The 19,846-nt window shown below is 34.1% G+C and overlaps 1 protein-coding gene and 1 long non-coding RNA gene across 10 annotated transcripts; one reads left to right on the top strand and one right to left on the bottom strand.

The window, feature by feature from the left end:
- Window positions 1-172: 172 nt before the first annotated feature.
- Fra (neogenin protein frazzled) lies at window positions 173-19,700 on the bottom strand. Of its 9 annotated transcripts, none has more exons than XM_076778439.1 (27): window positions 19,478-19,700; window positions 13,408-13,570; window positions 13,195-13,334; window positions 12,915-13,082; window positions 12,707-12,829; window positions 12,457-12,619; window positions 12,224-12,351; window positions 11,972-12,131; window positions 11,771-11,886; window positions 11,099-11,507; window positions 10,866-11,010; window positions 10,654-10,782; window positions 10,311-10,517; window positions 9,916-10,207; window positions 8,452-8,610; window positions 8,144-8,349; window positions 7,923-8,075; window positions 7,587-7,749; window positions 7,312-7,506; window positions 7,082-7,120; window positions 6,742-6,874; window positions 5,975-6,207; window positions 5,608-5,712; window positions 5,217-5,428; window positions 4,307-4,520; window positions 4,094-4,230; window positions 173-3,904 (listed from the first exon to the last, which is right to left on the bottom strand). In XM_076778439.1, exons 1-27 carry the CDS (start codon window positions 19,530-19,532, stop codon window positions 3,806-3,808), a joined length of 4,446 nt encoding a protein of 1,481 aa, XP_076634554.1. In that variant the 5' UTR covers window positions 19,533-19,700; the 3' UTR covers window positions 173-3,805. The 9 variants fall into 9 exon arrangements, with proteins under 9 accessions (XP_076634554.1, XP_076634552.1, XP_076634555.1 ...); XM_076778437.1 differs by having other exon boundaries at window positions 174-3,904; window positions 4,304-4,520; XM_076778440.1 differs by having other exon boundaries at window positions 174-3,904; window positions 4,304-4,520; window positions 5,217-5,422.
- Window positions 16,124-17,282, top strand: LOC143348030 (uncharacterized). Its single transcript, XR_013080687.1, has 3 exons — window positions 16,124-16,480; window positions 16,546-16,651; window positions 16,928-17,282. It is a non-coding gene; the product is annotated as an uncharacterized LOC143348030 (long non-coding RNA).
- Window positions 19,701-19,846: the final 146 nt, after the last annotated feature.

Below are 19,846 nucleotides of genomic sequence, written 5' to 3'. Positions count from 1 at the left end.
AACTGTTGGCAGGGGAACCTCGGTTATTTTTCGTACGAACCGCGATAATATATTTTATTTGCACAAATGTAATTTCACGGATCTTTACGAGCCGCAAATATACGTTGTATAGTAACAAATTATTTAAATTATCGATGAATACAAGTTTTCGTGTGCTAACAAAAAGAAACGCAAGACATTAGCGCGCATGACTATTGAGGCACCCCCATCAATGCGCGCATATTCAACAAACATTCAAAAATGATTTTCTGATGAAGTAAATTCTGTATGAAGAATAAGTACTACGCAGAAAACTCTTTTAATCAGCACAGACTCATCTTCTTTTCTAAAAACAGAACTGAACCGTCGATTTGTAAAGAACATAAGATTGTTTATTGAATATCAAGTTTTACAAATATTATCACACACTTGTTACGAATGTTTCATTGGAGATGGCTGCCTTACACGTATCGTACAAATATAATAATTATATTTTATAATGGCTGTGTGTGTATATATATACATATACATAAACATATATATATATATATATATATAAATACTTAATTATCTTATAAAGTGGCGGTGTTCTATTTACATACGTCAGTGGCCTGTAGCTTTTTTAGTATTGATTATCGTCGAATTTTGATATTAACCCTAACAAATCCACGAATCGTTGATGAAGAAGAACAATGAATGGCGACGATGATGATAACAATGATAATAAACGATGATGATAATGATGACTACAACGATGTCGATGAAAATGACAAAAAGCAACCAGCCTCTAGCATCTCGCAACATTCATTTATCCTCAATATACCCAACATACATAAAAATCAATAAATAATAATGATATAGATAAATATATACTATATATATATATATATATAAACTATCCTACTATACTTTTGTGGTAAAATATTTCCGCAGGCCCTCTCGTAGGTCCGTTTCTTTTAATTACAAAGAACTAATCGCTCTTTGAACAGCGCAATAGTTACAAATTTTATGTATATATTACATATATATATTTATACTTAATATACAAGCTGTCCTTTTCTTTATCGGTATAGCTCACGCGTACTCCCTCATTTCCGTTAGTGCCAATTATAAAAGTTTATAAAATACTTTGGATTTTGAAGCGAATAAAAAATATTCGAGAGTACTTAGAATATTTTTGTATCGTCGTTAAGCATATAGCCGCTTTGTTTGTAAATTCACGTATTTAAAGAAAACGTAATCGGGGAATGAATGTTATTCTTGTCCGTGGTCGAATATATGAATGTCTTAATACTACTCGCGTTGCCCTAACCGAGCCAAGCCAACGACAAATGAATTTGTTCGTCTCGTGTTGCTCGAAATGGGTGGTATTTCCCGTGTAGCAGCAAATATTCGAGTAATATGCAATACTCTGGACATCAGGTCGACAATTCTTACAGAAGGAGTATCACATATTGCTTTGTACTATCCTGTACTATATCCATATTAGACTTTTGCCACGACGGGAACTTTCGTTGGTTCATTGCCCTTTGCTCACAGGACTTTTGTACAGTATATTCAACGTTAGGAAAATATGAAAGTGCTTAAAAAGATGGTATAGTACGAAATACTACAAGCGCCGTTGCCCTCGATCGCATTTCTTGTTATATTGTGCATTAATTGTTACAGTATCCTGCTTTTTCGGAATCTCCATTTCATTAATACTAAAGAGACCGTTATCGCAGTAAAACGTGTACAAAATTTATACGTAGCAAATTCCTAGCAGTGGAAGGAAGTATATTTATATCTTGACGGATATGGTAAAAAACTGTTACTTAATATTCACTGTAAATATGTGTATCGATCTGACAATTGAGCAATAGAAAAATTCGATCCGTTGCTCTTTACAAAATACGTAGATGTAAATTGCAAGCTGTCATCACTGATAAATGTTTTCGAGTGTCTTCAAACGAAACAATATATATACCTTACAAATAACAATTTGTAAATATTTGTTAAAAAATATTTCGTTAAGACGACTCTTGAATTTAAGTTATTTTATTAATTAGACTGCTACGTACGTACCATTCTTCCACGAGAAGAAGGCACGGTGTGTTTACATTCCCACTCCTGTTGCAGTCTGCTGACTCACAGGTACTGGTCGAGAACGGTGACGAAGATCGGTGACAGCCAATCCAGACTGCAGCAAGAGTGGGGATGTAAACACACTGTGTCTTCTTCTCGCGGAAGGACGATACTTTTAACTGGTCGTTTAGAACGTAATTGTTAAGATAAATGAACTATCGAAACGGTAAATATATCGACGCGAAAATTACTATCGTGTTCTTTATAAGATCAAATCGTGCTTTCTCTCGTAATGCTGTACAACTTATCATAATACCCATACTCGATGTTCACATTTAATCCTAAAATAATATTTCTCGATGAGATCGTAATACTACATTGTTGGTTTAAGAGTATACGTGTATATTTTCCCGTAAATAAACGGAATTCCTTAGCAAGCTGCCGAAGCCACTGAGTATATACTTTGTTCAACGAGACGAGGCAGCAAACAAAAGCAAACACCCAAACGATGAAACAGATCAAACGTCAATATTAACGGTCGACGAATAAAGACGGAACTATCCGTCTGCTATCTCGTTTCGTTGGACAAGGTACAGGGCAACTTAATACAAACGTTTTAAGACCGTTACACAGTGTTCTAAAAATATTAAGATTTTGACAGCGCGGAAAATCTCAGCCTATTAAATAAAATTTATAAAATCATAGGCAACATGTTTTTTTAGCGTAATGTATAAATGACCGGCTGTTATTTATAAAACCTTTTAGTGATCTGTTGCCCTTTAATTCATTAATACTAAATTAACTAGCCTGAAAGTACTGTACCGTATAAAACCTATTACCAAAATTGTTATAAAAAAAATTCTGACGGATAAAAAAATAGGAAGAATATTTCTACCTTCCGCCTTACACATTGAACCATAAAATGTTCAATGAAGAGACTCATTTGGTCTCGCTACCCTAAGCGTATGTATGGCAGTCGATAGTATCGATATAGAAAATGTACTCTTATGAATATAGATTATAGAATCATGGCAAAGAGTACGTGAGCTTTTGGATATAGTACGAATTGTTTTTAGGCAAGATCGTCATTTTCACCGAAGCAGATAAAAAGGTAATCCATATGGTTACCAATAACTTTTACACATATAAGATCTGAGAAACGTTTAAACCGTTTCTCTTTGCTACAAATCCATTGAATTATTAATTTAACATATTTTAATTTGTCGGAAAGAATTCCAGAGAAGATTCAAACATATCAATGTCCTTTCGTCTCGATTGATTTGCATACACTGTGTGCAATTATACGTAAAAATACACCATCAACCGCTCGTAATAAAACGTCCAATTCTTGCGTCAACACTTTCAAATCGTACCATTCACGATCTTGCAAAATGCAAGTTCACTATAAGAATGTAGCAGTGTCAAATTACATTGGCAAGTATACTTTGCGTTTCGCTGTAGAAAACAACGTTAGTACCGGAGGAAAAAGCAAATTGACTAGGAAACACTCGTTCTAGTCCAATAACACTGGGATGATATAATTTTCAGGCAAACTGTTTAAGAAGTTCGATAACGCGCCGTTCATCGGCCCTTCGAGTATCCACTCTGCCAATCGTGTTGTATTTCCGTGTGCCGAAATATGATCTTTGCAAAAAGTTTCATCGTGTAACATGATCGTCACACCTATCTCTCAGGTACTAACATTGAGAATGTATCATTGCAGTCTATTGAATTGAGATGGCACAAGGTTTAGGAACCTCTTTTAGCACTCAAACTCAGACGCTGTTATGGCATTTAGATCTTTCATAAGACCCTCTAAATTAGCCATTTCTTGATTTAGTTCTTCCGTACTGTAAGAAGGCTATAAAAAACGTTAAAATTAATAAATTACCTTACCTCGCTCGAACGATTAGTAAAAACAAAAACTGGTGTCCATTTGCACAGTAATATTTCATTCGTTTGATCAGCTGCTTATGTAATACGGGACTAAAAAATATTCTTCCCGATTTTACATCGTTTAAGTACAGAGTTTAATTAAAATAATCATTACCTTTAACCGTTCAACTTCTTCCGAAGTGTGTACCGGATTTGAAACTGAGGCTAATCGATTCTTTACTAATTGTGTAGAACTTTGTGGCTTCTTATACGGGCTACCAGACATCGTAGGCCTTACAGTAACTTGAGAAACTGCGTAAAATAAAAAGGACATTGTAATACATGTATTATATTAGTAATATTCAGATAGTCATGAAAAACTAACCACCATGTTTTTGTTGCGCCGGTGTCGAAGGCGCAGATTGTGGCGGAGGTGCAGGCACACTAAAACTTTTCAAAGGATGACCCTGCATCCTTTTACTATTGTTACTGCTGTCAGTCCCACCACTGCTACTTGTTGGTTGATTACTATTACCATAATGACCCGGAGCATATTGAGTGCTACCGGTATACGGTTGGCCGCTTGCTCCGTATGATAATTGCTTTAAACGAAAATTATTTGTATAAAGCAATTATAATTATCAGGGAAAGGTAGTCACTCCTACCTTATTGATATGCGAAAGCTAAAATTACGAAAACTTTATAGAAGTGTATCATTTACTAGATGATACTTCAGTTCTTTTTTATGGAACCCTCTTCATATATACACATTCTTAACTAAAAGGGGGATAAACATATACATGATACATAGATGTTAACTAATTATATACATATAATCATTATAAATTGAATAATTTTAACATATAGAACATAACCTGAAAGAAAATTGATAATTAATATAGAAGAAGAAAGAAACGATAAAAATCTACAGTGCAAAAATAACGCAGAAACTTAAAAGTAAAAAGGATTATATACCCTGGAAACTAATAAGCTTACTTATAATTCGAAAATTAGAGTATATAGCACAAAGATAGGTAGTAAATATTTCTACTGAGATAATTAAAAAGTTAAATATACACATATGTAGTACTTCCTTAATATGTATTGTCAATACGTCTAAACTTGATAGATTTTATATTTTTATTTTCCATATTTAGATTTGCTATTTTTGCTCTCACATATCAATAAGGGAAAAATGGCTATCTTTCCTTAACAATTATAATTGTTCGTATAAAATTCGATTTTTCATTTAAATATTAGTGTATTAGAAAATATTAGTGTTTTTATAGAAATCTTACTTGATTTTGCAACGGCTCATAAGAGCTTGAAATATTACAAGAATCTGGACTCGATTCAGGTGTCGGTTCTAACGTGATATGCGCTCGACTTAGGCTATACTGGGCTACTGTTCGTGGATAATTTTGTCTTACGGATGGCGTATCACTGCAGGAAGTGTGAATCGTTGGCTGTGACATACTCGTATTCACGATCGGTGTAGCAGTGGCTATAGCTGTAACAGGTTAAGAACTTTGTCTCACAGCTTAAACATTTTTATTTAAAAAATTCGTTAAGTATGAATATGAAATGAAGTATTTTTTCACTAACTCATCATAGTACAATTAACATCGCTACAAATACAAGAGATTAGTCTTCCCATGTCACTTATTTGACATGTGTACTATTACTTACGTTGATGTAAAGACGCACTGTCAACAGGAAGTGTAATGAGTTTAGGTTTGTGGCTTCCCCGACTATGCTGTCTGCTCAGGGTTGAGCACTTCTCATCAGTATTACCTAATGTTGAGTGAATAAACAAAAACCGAGCACGAAAATCAGGAAAACAGAAAACAAAATAAAATTTTTCTTTTAAGATGATAAACGTTAATTAAGACATCGATAATAAATAAGAAATCATTAAAAATGTGTATTTAATCATGATAGAAGTAATCATGAATGAGTATGTCGTGAGAAATTTAATTAGACGAACAAAATGATGTGCAGCTGTGTTTGATATATCAAACTAATTTAATGTGTAGTATTATTCCACAAAACTTACCCATGTAACTTGGCACGTAAGTACGCTTGTCCAACGAACTAGAATTTCCATGCACATTCTCTTGATTATACTCCTGATTACTTGGTCTAGGAAGTGTGTTGCTGGCTACACCACTGGTAGAAGCTTCTCCATTAATTGAAGATTTTTCAAGAGCTTTAAGCTCCATCTGATCATGATGAATCCACAAATCTGGCGGCTTGATGTTTGTCTTTTGATTCACATCTTTCATATAACTAAACAATTTCAATTGGAGCAATGTAATCGCAAAACAAATATTCTATGTAAAATCATTTGGAGTACTTTTCAAACTTTATAAAAATAAAACATTTTTGTGTGTATATACTTGTGTCATTGAAAATTTAATTCTTTCGTAACAAAAGAACATTACTTAGGTATGATATAAAATATAAATTGTATGTCGCAAATATTCTTAAAAAAAAAACATAAATAATTTACAAACTACTGTTTCTCGACGTTACACAAAGTATTAAATTTATTTATTTTATTAAATATATTTCTCTTAAAGATCAATTATCTAGTTGAATTTTCGATATTTTTTTGTAGATAAGACAACAGGTTCCCATTATTGAGTAAGTTTATATCATTTCTTTGAAGAAATTCGTAAAAAGAGTTTGTTAAAAATTCTCTATGATAAAATGTCTAAATCTAAATACAATTAGAATTTCAATTAAAAAACTTTGTTCAAGTATTTAAAAAATTGAAAAGTGATACAAATTTTTCAACATCAACATTATATTATAACATACCTTTTTTTTCTATCAGGTGTATCCGGATTTCGCTTACAGCACATCACTACCACTACAACTGCTACGCCGGTGATGAGAACAATAGAACACCCCACAATAATATAGATGAGTATATTCGAGAGTCCTCGTCCATCTGTAAAGTAAATTAATTGTTTAGTAAATGCTTACATATTCTTAGAAAATAATCAAAATCCATATTATAATAAACTAATTATAATATATTATGCATATTCGAATGACATATATTCAAATTAAATATGCACATTACTTTAACATTCACTACTATAAAATACATGCAACACTAATATAATAAACAATAATCTAAAAGAGAATATCTTACCTCGACCATGCAATTCATCATAGACATCCATGCCATTGCCTAGCATAGAAATAAAAAAATTGAACACAATAATTAACACACCGATATTGTACATACGATATGGAAGGATGAACATAAATAGTAGTTACTATGGATAATAACTCTTTACGCAATACTGAACAAACTTTGTTAAAACCAACAAATTATCGAATACGTGCATATAATTTTACGCATGAAAATAAGATATTTACTTTGAGGTGTTTTGAATGGAACAGTTGTAGAAAGGGGACCATATCCTTTTGAATTTCGTGCTTGAATCTTGAAGTAATAAGTTGTACTTGATTTAAGGCCTTTTACAATGAATTCAGTTTTATCGCCAATAACAGCTTCGATTAACCAGTCACGATCCCGCTTTGTATTATCGGTAGAATAAAAAATAATATATCCTGAAACAAGTTTATTTAATTTTAACTGTAAACTTTCCGCTTTCTCATATGCATAATCTATTATAAAAGTTTATAATTACCTGTAATTGGTCCATTAGGTTGTTTAGGGGGCTGCCAGCGTAATAAAACGGATACTGGACGGTCTTCGACACTTTGTATTAATAAATCCCTTGGCGCAGAGCTCGGTACAGCTTCCTGAGTTTGATTCGAAACAACCATACTCCATGGTGATTCCCGCTTCCCCTGAAAATATTATTAAAATATAGATTAACATGTTCGCGACGGGCCTGAATTTGTACCATGTATAATGTACCACCGATAGTTCAGTTCGTAGTGAATGTATTAATCTATATTTTATCTATTAATTTACAAATCAAAGTATACTATTATACATGGAAAACTATAATAATAAATACCTTAACAAGTTTCACTGCAAATTCATACAGCGTGTTCGGTTTTAAATCACGCACCATACAATTAAGATCAGTGGCATTATAATATTTATAACGAGGGCTACTACTATGGTGATGCGTGTAACGCACAACATAGTATCGATTATCCGTTACGAACTGCAAAATTATTATTCATTGATTTACAATCCTTTGCCATAAAACTGACATGTATTCTATCAACTTACTTGAGTTTTCGGTAATGTCGTATCAGTCCAATATAGTACTACTGTAGTATCCGAAAGAACAGCAGCTTTAAGACCAACCGGCGGTATCAAAGGCACAGAAGATTCAGACATAGAACGTTCGGTTGTTCTAACATTTGCATATGCAGGTTGACCGTCACCAGCATCATTCGTTGCTCTCAACGATATAACGTACTCCGTCATTGGTTCTGAAATTAATACATGAAAAAAGAAAGAAAGGTAAAATTCATTACTCAATTAATTCCATACATATTGTATGAAATAATAAACTATATAATTCAAATGTTCACCTAATTGGTCTATAGTAAAAGAGCGTTCTTTTCCATCAAGAAGTCGTATTTCAACATCAGGGACACCCTTTCCCCAACCCAGCTTATATCCCTTTACTTTGATACTCTGATCCTTCGGTGGATTCCAAAATACTTGTATATAATCTGACATCACTTTTGCTGTAATATAAGTGTGTAAAATGTATTTAATATCATTGAAGTATTAACAATGATTCTTTAATATCAGCTTTTAAGGGAGCATGTGTTCTAATGTAGGCGCACAAAAAAATTAATTTTTATTATTACATTTTTTTATAGTTTGAGATCTTGAAAATATATTTGTAAACTATTGAAGTAAAATTCGTAAAATTCTTAAAACTATAAAAATTTAAAGGAGTCAATGCATATACGACATACGCGTGGTACGTCGGCCAATTATACTATGCGACGAACGGATTGCCTATCAGGTAGTGTATTTCAGAAAAAGAATGCATTGGGCATGTACAAAAATGTATGGGTACGAGCCTACGCAATGCTAAAAGAACCAACAATAGTACCGATGGAAAAGGAACAGGAAAATTGACAGATAAGATTATCAATGAACTAAGTGCGTACTACAGTTTGGCAATACAAACAGGTCTAAAATTAATAGGCGACATGAAAAAAGCTATACGGGCCATTTGATCATAGAAGGTTAACCGACGCGAAATCACACCATAAACGTTGCCTTCAAGACCTCTCGACCTTGTTCACTGAAGTATACAATGTCAGATATCATCAGACTGATTTATGAGGGCTTGAAGCTGACAATTTATCAGATCCATACCTCGGACGTGTCACATACAATAATAATGAAAGTTTAATTAATCTAGAAGTTTGCTCTGGAGCATTTATATTGTGGTAAAAATACTGTGGAAATTGCAACATTTTTAGCCGTTTGCATTTTTAATAAAGGATTTTACAAAATCCTTCAAATCATGAATGCGATAGAAGTCATTCAAAGAAGCGGGCATTTAATGTATCTAAAGAGGCGAGGAGAACAGACAAAAAATGGCTGCTCATCATGCCTTTTTTTAAATTGAGAATTATCTACTTTATAACTACATTAGAAACTTTAAATGCGTTTTATGTCAAACGATATTTTTCGAATCAGGCACATACGTTCTCTTAAAAACTACCGGGCGGATCAGCTTGAAATCAAATATTCTTTAGGACCAACCAATAATGACATTCATAGAGAATAAAATAAAATTCTGTTTGTTTATTTAACATAACAGCCGTAATCGACACTTGACTGAACAACTATTTCATGACATGTTCATCTATAACTTATACAATATTTGCTTCAAACGAGTATAAATATGTATGCAAAACGCCAGCTAAGTTGACTTATTAGTTTATTAAAAATTTAATTCTCAAAAATCACATTAAAAACGGGTATCTACATTAGAATATTTCTTTAAATTAATTAGAAAATAGACTCACTTCTTAAATTGCTGGGTGTATTTGGCACTCTTTTTTCATCTGACTCGGTTTCGTACGTTTCTATCTGTATCCATTCTGTCCAAGGTCCCGTTCCATTCACATTTAAGGCACATATACGAACTTGATAGGCAACATGCTTCTCAAGTCCTGTAAGCACTCTTGAGCGTTGGTTTCCTTCAGTCGTTATAGTGACCGGTTGTGAACCTCGATCATGACGACGATAACGGATTTTATAGCCAGTGATAATTCCATTTTGACCTTCGAGTGGTGGTTCCCATCTTATTATAATACTCTATTAAAAAAAAAAAAAAAAAAAAAAACAAAAGAAAAACAAAATATATGACGATATTCTACATTTCATCTTAATTTTATAGAATTGTAAGTACAATACGCACTGTAGGACTAGCTGGTTCTACTGTAACATTATGTGGTGGATCAGTAGGTTGTGTACTATAAGTTCGCACTATGATATCTCTACTAAACGCGCCTGGACCGTTTTCGTTTACAGCTTGAACTCTAATACTGTATTCTGTATAAGGCACGAGATCTATCAATTCGTGCATGGTACTAATCGTTTCACGCATTATTTCCTCATTGTCACCCTTTAAATAAAATATTAATTGCAAATTTCTGGAGACGCTAGTTTTTTTACATTGAATAAAAATTTATTTTATTTTATTTTCTCCGTTATTTATTTCATAACATAATTGCTAATAGCTGCATATTAAAACTACATACCTCTACAAATGTGATTAAATATTTAGAAATTCTGCCATTAACAACTTGCGGTTTTTCCCAAGATAAAGAAATGCTCGTGCTGCTTGTAGCATGACCATCTAAATTCAATGGAGGTCCAGGAACATTGGCCTGTTATAACAGATTGATAGTATCTCGATTATAAAGAAACTTAATCGACCATTTACTAGTCATTTGTTAAATTCGGAACAGACCTCTGTGAGTGTAGTGACTTGTAATACTTCGCTCGACATTCCAGGACCTCTCGCATTTAAAGCGACCACTCGAAACTGATACGTCATACTTGGTTGTAAGCCTGGTATCATTGCTTCTAATTTTTGTTGGGTATGTACTCTTTCTCTGTAAGATTTTATTATTATTATATTAGACGAAATACGATCAGAATTAATCGAATTACGAGCATATTAAACAAAGGACGCGTCATCACCTTTGAGCACCTTCTTGTTTGTAATAAATATAGTAATTTAGAATATCTCCATTTGTATTTTCTGGTTCTTGCCACCGTAAAGTTACGAATCTGGCGGTGACAATGACGAGACTTAAACTCCTTGGAGCTGATGGGACGCTTCCTTCTATCGATTCCAGATTGTCCGTGTCGTCTATAAAATGGGATTTCGGGTCGTAAAGGGAATTAGGAAATCTAACAGATCCAGGAAGATCTGCTGGATCATCAGAAGGACTAATGGAAAGCGGTGGATTAGGTGTGAACGCGGATAGCGTATGGCCTAAAAGGGTGCTCGGATGTTGCCATGTTTTATTGTACAATTGACGATGCAATAATAACTTTTTTTTAGGAGTTATCTTTGGAGTAGTTGTCCTATGGGAATTTGCTTTTCCTGGATACATTTGTTAGCATGCAACACGGTTAACAAGGAGGAAACGCAAATGGAAAAAAAACATAAAGATAAAATTAAAATTTCTAACAAAAGCAAACATAAAAAATAATATATATTTAACATTAAAATAAACGAAATAATTGTAAATTAATAAACTGATAAATATGTACAAAAAGAATATAATTATATAAAATTTAAGTCTACAAAATAAGTCTACAACATAGAAAGTTTCATATACGCGACTTTACCAAATGAATACTCACTAGGTTGATTGATTGTTAAACGTGCTGCAGCTTGTACACTCCCAGCAGAATTTGTTCCAATACATTGGAAAATTCCAGTATCTATAGCTAATAGGCCGTTAATTCTAAGGTAGCTGCTGAAGGTAATCACAGAAAATGAATTTACCTCGTGATACTATTTAATTTTAATCCATTATAACGAATTATGTATTAAAGACTTACCCATTAATGATTTGCCAGTATTCGCTAAAAGTAATACGTTCACCATTTTTTAGCCATATAATTTTTGGTTCTGGCTTTCCATAAATTTCACATTCAAATTCTAAATCTTGATGCTCACTAGCTACCTTATCTTCTGGCATTTTTATAAATCTTGGTGGGACTAAAGATGAAACGAAAAATATGTTAGCATTTGGAAGCAAGAGAAGATAAAAGAATAAAATAATCACTGTGTTCAATATCAAAAACAAATACCTTGTACAATTAAATCAGCAGCAGCATCCAATGTTTCAACTTCGTTTTCTGCACGACACTGATAAGAACCGTTATCTATTTCTTGTACATTACTAATCACAAGACTGGATGCTGCAACTTTACGGTACCTAGACAATAAAATATGACATTTCAAAGATTTAAATTTTTTGTTTACTTTCTATATTTTGATCGTAGTAATTTCTTTACTATGTCAATAAATTCTAATCGCACACCTAGAATCAAGAGATGCTAAATCGATAGCAACACCATCTTTTAGCCAAAGTATACTTGGCTTTGGATAACCATTGGCAGCACACTCAAGAGTTACTGTGGATCCTTCAACAACTACTTGTTGCAATGGTTTAGCAATAAAGACGGGTGGTGTGCTTTCTTGATCTATGATACAAAATTAAGGGATTAAAATTCCCTCTTTACAGAGATTACGCGCATTACATATTAATATGTTTTAACAATTGTGCTAACCGATATCGCTTGTCAATAATCCTAATTGTGCTTTGTTACTGAGTCTATATTGTCCGTAACTACTAGCATTACATCTGTATGATCCAATATCTTGTGCGTTAACTTCATCAATTTCCAATGCACCTATTTAAAATATAATGAAATCAGTGGTCTCTTTCAATTGAATATACATTTTCGTTGTTATACAGGACAGACAATATATGTATACCTGATGGTAAAACTGTCATTCTACTATCATCAAGTACTAGTGGATGTTCATCTTTTAACCATTGTATACTGACTGAACTAGAAGATGAAGGAAGAGTACAACTTAAATATGCAATTTGCTCTGGATAAACCATTGTGTCTTGAGGTTCCTTTTCAAATCCTGGCAAACCTTTAAAATGGAATTACTTGTATAATTTTAAACTTTAATCACTTTCTTCATATACAATAATACAAAGCATTATAATTCTAAAAAAAACTAAGCATTACTCGTAAGTACTAACTTGCAAGTTTAATTGTAGCTGGTCGAGAGACAATTGCTCCAACTTTATCTATGGAAGCTAAACACTGATAGCTACCAGTCAATTCTGAACTACTGCCATAAACGCTATTTACATACAAGGACCCATTTGCTAGCTGAGATCTACAGAAAAAGAAGAATATGGAAGAAGGGTTCTCCAATGGTAAGGCATCATTTTGAAACACAACACCCTCACCGATAACTGTCCCCAATAAAATTAATTGATTGACCATCAGTTCGCCACTCTATATTTGGTTCTCCAAAAATACTTTTTGCTTCACAATCCAATCTAGCTGGACCACCTTGCTCGACCATAACATCTTGTGGCTCGATGGTAAAATACAAACCACCTGCACTAGCTGTTAAGAATAAAATTAACTTGAATTTTTTCAGAATTAAGGTAAGTAAATTGTTTTTCACAATCAAAAAACACAAATTCATATTTATATTTTCTATTTAAATGTATGATTTTTAAAATATTGTTTAAAAAACAAAATATTTTAACATATACCTATCATAAAGGTAAACTTCATACAAGTTACAGTACTATCAAATTTCAATTTCATTTCGCAAGTTGTTCAACATGTGCGTAGGTGTAAGTATTACGACGATAAACGTGAAAACTGGTCGAAATTTACTTAGGGCAGGAAAGAAGATATGGAGGTGCGTAGTAGTTAGGGAATGAAGAGGGGATAGAGGGTCAGCAACCCTACAGAAGCACCCTTTGGCCCTTTGACGAGACACCCGAGCTGAATGCCTAAATTCTCTTTTCCCTCCTTTCTTTTCGTTCTTTCTTGGGACTTTGCGATTGTCCGATACGACTTAAGCACACAACCGCAATGCAAGACGATTCAACATCGTTTCTGAATAGCCCTTCACGAGAACAAAGGAATAAGAGAATCTCAACGGAACAATTTTATAAGACCTAATCTGAATGATTTTTAAGGAACGTAAGCTTTTTCGTTTAAATTCCACGCAATCGATACGCCATGAAATATTTCCTTCGCCGAACAAACGGTCGCAAACAAAGAATTTCATTTTCTTGTACACTGCCATAAATTATAGAATTTTCATTCCTAAGATATTACACATCACCTACGATATTCTTAATTATAACGAAAAGAAAGGTCAATGGTTATTTTCAATTCAATTTAAAATATTTATCTTACATTCGAAACATACTCATACCATCAAATACATTTACCACGTTGAACAATTATTTAAAAATGTATTTTGTTATTTTCATAATAGAACTTTTATATTCGTACGTAGACACGTAAGATCGACTCGACTGAAGAAATTCCATCCAGCTCGTTAAATTCTTACTCATGAAATTCTGAAGACTCTTTATGAAAGAGATACCCATTATATGCAGACAATTATGAATATTTTTCCAAACTAACAATTTTCCGGTAGAAATACCTCGTCTTTAGAACCTGACTTTCTATAAGACCCGTTACAAAAGTACTAAAAAAACTCAAATAAAAAACGACTAGAAATGTACGTCTACATATTGAAATATATGAAGAACACTTACTGATCAAAATATTAAAAGTGTAGTAATATCTAACATAAATTTTATAAGATAAGAGCGTTCGATAACGTCAATTAAAAATAATACTGTGCATCTTTTTATCGTCAGACAATCAAAAAAGACGTGCAATCGATAATTGATGTTCATCAGCGAATCTAATTGAATTGGCGCTTCCAGAAAATTGAGAAACACTGTCTACGGTTATTGGGTTACAGTTTCACGCTCACGGTGGTCTGTCACCTTTCCGTGCAACCTTCGCGAAGGAGCGCGAACACGTCTTCAACGATCGACATAGGAGAAGTAATTCTCGTCGTAGAACATTATTTCTTTCGTTCTTCAAACAATGCTTTCTGTTTCTAGATATAACGTTCGAACTTTTAGTGCCATTGAAATGCAACTAAATTCATACACTCGAACGAAAACGTATAGATCATTCGTTCTTTTGATTCTCAAATTTTAGCCATTTCACCCCTCGATTAATTCCGTCTCGTTTTCCTGGCCGTTTCTAGTGGCGCGAAACTAGACGTCGATAAATAAAAACGAAAAAACGAAAGGGAAAAGGAACGTGCGAAATTTGGCGCCTGATAGCGCCACAACGCTGCATTCTCAAGGAAAATAAACCGTTCGCCGTCTGACTATTTGATTTATGAGTGCGGGCGACAACCTACCGCACGGCATACCGAAATAGATGAAGAGGAGAACCATTGCAATGTATGCGCGAGGTAAATCTGTCGCGGGAACAACCACTGCACCTTATTATATCTATACAGGGCGTTCAGTAATTCGGACTATAATCGAAAAAAGAATGATTTATTGTTCCATGTGTTGATAATATAAAATATATTATTGTAGTAAAAAAATCTTTTTCAAAGTATACGTTTAAGGTTAGGGTTACACGAGCGTCGAAACGACGTGCGTTTTTGTTTTTCCTTGTCTTACAATTGAAAACAACGAAGACAGACAAGACTGGCGTTCCTACGTCTAGAAACGCACGTCGTTTCGATGCTCGTATGAACCTAATCTTAAAGAATCGTCGAGGTCGTTCAAGTACATATGACATTTCGAAAAAATATTTATCGTATCGCTGCATACTAGATAATATTGTTTGATTTACAGAAATACTTCTATTTCTAATTTTTTTTTTAAATGACAGTTTGTAATCGTTCCATCGTATCTGAGAATCGATTATACGACACCTCAACACGCACCTGACAAATATTCAAATCTAATTATTTCGAGAATGAAATCCCATACTTGTTTTACATTGTTTACTTATTTTTGGACAAAGGAACAATTCCTTTTGAGTTTTATTATAAATTATTCCCTGTATATTTGTCAGACATCAGTTTATACGTCTTGTTTAGTAGCATAACGGGAGCGGAAGAAAGAGAAGGAAGGGGAATATACAAATTATGTACAAACTTACAAGTCTTGAAGCTGCTATCTCGGACGAGCTAAATGTATCGGATAATTTCCTGTAGATAAGGTTCACATGATCGATTCGAGAATCGTTTCACGATACGAAGCGTTTTTCGTGGCTCGTAGAACGATTTATATCGAAGTAAAAATGTTTAGAAAGTAATGATACTTTCTCCTTTTATCGGTAATCATACCTTTTTTACAAAATGTCCGATGAAAAATAAAACTGCGTTACCGATAAAGCAGTTAACGTATTTTTCTTCTTTCCGTAACTGCCTCGAACGTAATATTCGAGCATATGGGTTCGACAATCTTCGTAGGTAGAAATATTTTCTTTCGATAATAAATCTGAATTTTTTCGCAACACGGATTAATTCGCAGGGTGAGTTTGCATACTCGTGGAAGTCAGAAAGGGGAGGAGGGAGAATGTTGAAAAACGTGGTAAAAGTACTCGACATGTGACGAACAGACCGTGAAGGAAGGCAAGGTACGTATACACCGTGGTACGACAAATATACGGGGTGTTTCATAAATACCAATAAACCGACGGTGAGGGTGAAATATATTACGATCCCTTCTCCGAAAAAATCAATTAATCGTTCGCGACAGTTGGGGTCGTAGGACCAATGCTGATACCCAGAAAGCTACGGAAATCTAGACTTCACTTTTACGATCGATAAATGAATTCCTCGAACCGGGTTTTATCCATCTTTCTCTCTCTTATCTTCTTCGTAACGTGACTGTTACTACTTCCGTTCTACAGGAGGAGGATCGCTGTTCTGCGAAACGTCCGAGAAAGACAAGAATCGGGAAAACGATGCACTGCCTTGAAAGAATAACACATGCGACATGATATCATGGCAATGAAAGGAATTGCCACAGTGATTCAACTTCAAGTGAATGTAATTCCTTCATAAAAACAAAAAGAAGAAAAAAGAACAGTGTGTTGACTATACATTGTTCACCAGTGTTACAAAATTTTAATAAAGGAGTACACAACTGAAACGTATTCCCTTCTCTATCAAGCAAATATTAAGTACGAAACTGTTTACTAGCGTTTCTAAACAATTTCTTTTTTAACTTAAACGAAATTTATGTGTATGTCTACTTGGTATCTAAAATCGGGCATGATGTTTAGACAAATGTGTAGTAACTGGAAATTAATTCACATAATTCGCATAGAAAAAACACAAAAACAAATAAAGTGTTGAAAAAAAAATTAATAAAAAATTATTAAGATACAGAAACTGTCTTAAACGAATCACCCTATACATCAATATGCACGCGCATACGCCGCGTGGGCGCAGACCATTAAGGTGTTGTTACGACATCGGTCGCAGAGTACACACGTTTGTAAATACATACTACTTTACATGAAGCACATTTAGACGCAGTTGTGTGCATGGCCGTTCCGTATTTGGGCTACCAGTGCTCGTGTTCGATCTTCATGTGTCGAATCTACACCACATGCGAGCCTATATACGTACACACTTATTCTAACGACAACAAAGTTCATGATAAGACTGTTTCCATCTCCCAAATTTATAAATCAATACAAAATTTGTCTCGGTTAGAACGATTTATTTTGTACATTCAATGAAAGATCGATGAACTAAAATTAGGTGCTGACATCTGTGTTGAACTTATCATATTCTGTTTGTTTGGGTCCATAATTGTTCTGCAGTTTGCTTTATGTCGTTCGTAGAACTATATCTCAGACAGAGCTAACTGGTTTATTTGAGGAACGTACCCTTTTGAGACCCCTTTTATTGTTTGAAGGCTTCACCACCATGATGAGCCGGAAATGGATCTTTATATCTAAATAGACGAACCTACGTGCAATAATGGAAAGCAAATAAAAATGATAATAAGGGGGATAATGCTTGCGGAAAGTATATCGTAAATAACCCCAATTTCTACAAACATCGTTTTATTATTACGATCTTATCGAAATGCTTGAGTTAAAAAAGTAATGAGAGACTAATTTTAACGTAGGTAGTCGTGCAGGTCGATAACGTAACAGCTTTTAGTAAAGTCTTTAGTAGATTATATTTTCTATTACGATAAAATAGCAAGAAAAGGCTTGCTGCATTGTTGAAATAATTTGATATAGTGTTTAACATAAATACTTCCTAACCTAACCTAGACCTAACCCCTTTAACGAATCTGTATTACGGAAGCAGACTTTTATGTTCGTGTATGTACACTGTGCTACGGACTAGAACAATGGTCCCTAGCCATGCCTTGAACCTCTCCCAATTCGTTGTTAGTTTTATCAGGGGAATTGTACTGCTTTCGTTATTGCAACAGTATCACCAAGGGATGTGTCTACGTCCAGATCGTTGCAATCGGAAATACACCCCGAATCACCCCCTTATACGAGATAACCTTCTCTGCATCAATAATAGCCACTCCAAGTGCAGTGCTTCTCAACTTAATCTTCGAGAATTATTTAAGTCGTTAATTTTTTTTATAATAAGTACACGTTAATTGTGTGCTTACAATTGTGTTTAACAACGTTTCAGTTTTGTTGAACAACGTTTTATCAATTTGAACATTCTTTTTTTACGACTTCTAATTATACGATTCAATTAAGTTCATATAAAACTCTTTGTTCGTACGTTGTTTTTGTTGTCTCGTTCGGTATTCAGAGTCCTGATCGTTAAATATGTAGCTCGTTATTTAATTCAAAATGAAACAACGGTAAACGATATAATGAAACAACTACTTTATAATAATTACATGTTATAAAAGTGTATTGTACATAACAAATACAGAAACGATTTTTCTTTTACGATTCTTAGAGGTACGTGTTACGTGGTTTGCAACTTTTAATCGGTGCCGGGATCCTAAATGAATCTTGACAACTTGTGCACGTGACTTTTCGTAGAAAAATCAATCACTATTTCACAGTTGAACGGTTAGAATCTTTGAACACAGTTTCGAGAACGTTTTTCATGGCGTAATCTCCAGCGTTAAAAGATTAGCAAACAGAAAATCGCGGAACGGTCTCGTAAATATTTGCCTACTACGATGGAACGAGATACAAGTAGTAGTAACCGTGAAGGGATATTCCTATGTTTTTCATGTTCATCGACAAAATAAATCGGATAGAATATAACCAAATAGCATTCAATTTTCATTTGTAATAGTTTACCAAAAGGCGTTTTCATGATATGTATATGTATATCACATGAGGTTTAAATCATTTTCTAATAATATAACATTACAATAGAATTTGAATCAAAGCACGTTCTGCTTGGTAAAAATAACGTCAAATAACATTTTTATGATAAAAATACATAAAACTTACCCAGTACGACGAATGTCAACAAAGCCAACGGGACAGCGAGAGTACGCGGCTCCATTGGGCCAGCGGGTGTCACAGACTCCGACGCGTACGAAAACCCACCGTAATTTCTTCACACGATCGCTGCACGAGCATACAATGTTCTATTGAGCGAACACATGCCAATTCCTTTGGTTCACCGTCGCCCGTGAAACGACAAATTAAGTCTTGCATTCGTAAACCTCATTTTCGCACAACACTGTCGCGAACCCGACGATGGAACATGGCTAAAGGATGGCTATACACCTCCGCATTGTCTCGAGTCGTTCAACGATCTGACTTACGACGCCATTTTGTGAGTTCTCACGATCGCAACGCTATCAGCGAGAACTC

This window comes from Colletes latitarsis, chromosome 11 (genome assembly GCF_051014445.1).
Source record: "Colletes latitarsis isolate SP2378_abdomen chromosome 11, iyColLati1, whole genome shotgun sequence".
In the NCBI taxonomy this organism is placed as follows: Eukaryota; Metazoa; Arthropoda; class Insecta; order Hymenoptera; family Colletidae; genus Colletes; species Colletes latitarsis.
This window is presented reverse-complemented; position numbering and strand designations above follow the sequence as displayed.